The 4,361-nt window shown below is 35.4% G+C and overlaps 1 protein-coding gene across 1 annotated transcript; it reads right to left on the bottom strand.

The window, feature by feature from the left end:
- On the bottom strand, positions 1–951 carry LOC120524513 (olfactory receptor 52D1-like). The gene has a single exon (XM_039746348.1). It carries the CDS (start codon positions 949–951, stop codon positions 1–3), a length of 951 nt encoding a protein of 316 aa, XP_039602282.1.
- Between the last annotated feature and the right edge of the window lie 3,410 nt (positions 952–4,361).

The following is a 4,361-nucleotide window of genomic DNA, read 5'->3' as shown; positions in this document are numbered from 1 at the left end:
TTAATAGTATGCAACAGCAGTATGGCATTTCATGTGCTTAAGTAACCTTTTAAAACATACTTTTATCTTTTGTGTTTTTGCCCCATAAATTATCGGATTGAGTAAAGGTGGAAATATTAAAACATGCACAGACAAAATCACACGGGCCACATAAGGAACATGATGCATATTGAATCTGCTTTGAATAACTTCAAAACAAACTGACAAGAAAAAGTTTCCCAACGTTATTAAATGTGGAGTGCAGGTGGCTAAAGCTTTTGCTTGTGATTCTTTGGAAGCATTCAGACTTACCTGAAGAATCTTGACATAAGAATAGATGATGATAAGCAAAGGTGGGAAAATAGAAAGAAATACAGATACCAATCCGTAAATGTTGTAATTATTAATATCAGTGCAGGCAAGTTTGACCACAGAATAATTGTCACAGTATATTTTTTCAATAATTCTGCCACACAATGGCAGCTGAGCCGTAAGTACTGTTAAAACAGTAATTACACAGATTGGTAACACCCACGATAAAAAAATAAGCTGATACATTTTTGATAGATTCATAATGTTATGGTACAACAGAGCATGACAAATTGCTATATATCGATCATACCCCATTAAAGCCAAGTTAGTGAACTCAGCAAAACAATATGTATGAATACAAAAGATTTGTATAAAACAGCTAAGCTGAGAAATCTCCATAGTGACTGAAATCAGGTTTACTAAAATTGAAGGGAATATTGCAGTACTCCCAAACAAGCCATTTATAGCTAAACAGCATAAATAAATATACATTGGTTCATGGAGACTTCTTTCAACATGAACAATTAAAATTAAAGCCACATTAACAGCTATTATGACAAGATACAGTACAAATACAAAGGAAAAATACAAATATTTAATACTGCCAATCTCACCATACGGTGCCAATATAAATGACATGATAAGTGATGAATTTTCCATTGTGTTTTGTCCAAATATACTTTTGCTGTTAAATACAGTTTATTTTAGAAAATTATATTTTCTTTAGTCATATTCATTTGCAGTTTTGTTGTAGTTTCCAAAGAAAGTATATTCTAACCTATATACTTATCTTAAAAATGTTAAAAATAAAATATGTTAGGGTGATTTTTGAATATTTCAAGCTAAAAAGAATAAATAAGTTAACATCCTGCAACATTTACAAATCCAAGAAATTTTCATTTTCAAAATATCTGTTCAGTCTTTATGCTCCATATACATACTGTAATAAAAGGAAAAAACAATATAAATGCCTTTAAAAAGGATTGCATGTTTGCAATTATGTTTTACTTTTATTCCACTTTATGCAGTAGGCATCTGTATCATATCTCCACTATGATTTAAAAATATTGGCAGCAGTACTAATTTACAAAGAATACATTTTAAATATTCCAAAACATGATACATATTGAATCTGCTAAAAACTAACTATAAAAATAACTGAACTGAAATTTTCTTGTTGCCTAAAACGGATAGTTCTAGAAGCATAAATAGATGAATTGTTTTAATTCTTGTTTATAATTTTTGCACATCTTCACTTACTACTGTAAATGCAGATTTGTGCTCCAATGCAGGTTGTTTCTTTTTAGAAAGGAACAGCTGCTTTTATACTGTATCATCTTTCAAAAAGCACACAGGGATTGTTTTTGTCAGATGATATGAGGTAAGTACTAAAGTTAAAAAAAGCATTTCTTTTTTCAATAGACTTGCGGAACTAATTACCAAGCACTGTCTTGCCCCAGATGCTGCAGATGTACCTGCTTCATTCATCCTTTGATTTCTTTGTTTTCTTAATCTACTTGCTAATACCACTACAGTCACATACAATTCCATTACCTTAATCAACGATAGTTAGCCAGTAGTGTTGAGCAAAATGACTTGTGCAACATAGATTTTACAGCAAGTTTATTTGAACTTGCGTAGATTCCAGGCACAAAAGAATCTATAGTGCTTGGCAAAGCTTGCACACAACAAGCCTGCCTTTCTGCAGCATGCCAGTGGCTCTCTCCCTTTGTTCTGGTGACATTCACGGTGTTAAGAAATGCACAGAAAATTGACTTAAGTCTGGCATCTGCTTTGCTGTGCTCTAAACTGTGAATTAAGGCCTTTATAATGGTAATCTGATCAGGCATTGCTGTGCTCCTTTTACCAAATCAGTGGGTGGCCCTCCAGTAATCCATAGGTGCCAACTCAGGCGCATTTGGGGCAGTTGTTTAAAGGCATGGTAGCATCCAATCTTGAAGTGAATTAAATTAATGTATTAAATCACTGAGAATTTCCAAAGATGGTAAACTGCAACCTAGTTGTTCATTGTGCTTGTTTACTTTCGTGCAGTGTTCCTGGTCTTATTTCTGTATTCTTTATTTGAATTAGTGGCCAAAATCTACCTACCCTTGTGTAATACATGACTTGTAGTCAGTGTGAAAATTTGGAAACAATCTTGTAATTAGTTATACACTGTGATTCACTTAAGGTGATTGCTCTGCTGATTTAGGAGTGGCAAGATTTTAGCCACTGCAGGCTTTAAATATAATATTCCTTTTGTCTACCGCTCATTGTGAGCTGTTTTATGACATATGTCTGACCCTGCCTTTAGGCAATAACAAAATTCCCTACTGCCTCCAAGGCAAGTGCATAACTATAGTTCTCTTCCCTTTCAATAATTTAACTTTGAATGCATACGACAGTGTTCTGAGCTTTTTATAATTAAGTCAGTACATACACAAAGCAACAGAATGGAGATGACGCTTGTGGATTATGGTATGCCCCATTCCACAAGCTGCAGTGACGGGTACTTGGCCATGCTAATACTTAATTGTTATTCCAACCAAAAAGGGTGCTGCAGCACCATCAGAACTCCCCTCCCTGCATCCGTGTGCACAGTGAGACAGGGCAGAATTGTCTAATTTGAGTAAAAAAGGAGATGCTATAGAAAGATTAGAAATGGAAGCTGAAAGGCTAGAGAGAGGCTATAAATAAATAAAACAAGAACAAAGAATTATTTGTGCAATCCTGTCAAGCATATGTTATAAAAGAACTCCAAAAACAACCTATAAACTCTGGCAACAAGAATTGTTAACTAGATATACACAAGAAGCACCACTACTTCTACAGGATGCATGTTTTGGAGGCATGGCGATGAGATTAATATATCCACCACTAACTGCTGATTGTAGGACAAGTGCAAACGAAAGCACAAAATAATAGAAAACAGTGAGAAAATATGTTGTGTATTGTACTACTGGGACACCCTGTGTAGTGGTAAGATTGGCACCAGACTACACTCAGTGTGTCTTATAGTTCGGGACTGACCGGGATCAAACCCACAATAGTGGGTTTTATTTACAAGTGCACAAAATCATAAATGCAATGTCCCAATCAAAAATAGTGAATAATATTTACAGTGAATTTCACCAGTTCCAAAATGAAAAAACAATCAAAGACAAAAATGTATAAAAGTAATATCAGGAAGAATCTACCCAAAACATAGTCCTTTCAATCACTCCAAGAAAAATATTTATAAGACGAAAAAAACAGTGTACAACAAACTCATACTATACAAATATCTCCACCAACAATACTACTAGGAGATATCAATATCTATACTTATATAAAGTAGAAAATATATATAAATAAGGCACAAGCCGCTATGCTTTGGTATTCTATCTGAGATAACTATACCAAATGCACTCTCTTCCACGGCTGAGTGACCAAGATGACCCTAGACGCAGGAAGTGCCTTTTAATACCTCAGATCAACCCTTTTAGCCAATCCAGCATCACGCTGCTCTCTTCCACCTATAGCACCTGACGCAGGTGCATTCTGCATGCGTGTTACGCTCAGCTCCTTCAAGGCTCATAATAAAAAGCACAGCGGCCTCACAGGTGGACAAGCAAACACAAGTGCACCTTTGACATAACCCACTGGAACAGGCCAACGTCTTCTCCAGTTTTACTGAGGTAATTTAATTTTTATAACTTTGCCTCGGGATTTTATCTATTCTCAAACCAATCCATGCATGCCTAAAATTAACTAAACTAAATGCTCCATGCTTCTTACTTTGTTAATGGTAGGTGGCTATGGACACGCTCGACTTTTTAGCCAGGTACGCACAGCATCCATCAGGCCTGAAACGGACCATTCCGTGGCCAGCTCCACACAGCATGGTCTGTTGAAGCCAAATTTAAAATCCTTGTGGAAGCAAAAAGAAAAGTGCTTGAACTTTATTAAAAGTCAATCATTTGTGGACTCTTCTTAAACCATTTTTCATTAAAGTGGTAATGCCTGTCAGGCAAATTACCACAATTACACAACAACATTAGAGGCAACTGTTACATATTCCTTTGTGTCAA

This window comes from Polypterus senegalus, chromosome 2 (genome assembly GCF_016835505.1).
Source record: "Polypterus senegalus isolate Bchr_013 chromosome 2, ASM1683550v1, whole genome shotgun sequence".
In the NCBI taxonomy this organism is placed as follows: Eukaryota; Metazoa; Chordata; class Cladistia; order Polypteriformes; family Polypteridae; genus Polypterus; species Polypterus senegalus.
Note: the sequence above shows the minus strand (reverse complement) of the source record. Positions and strands in the feature narration are given on the sequence as shown.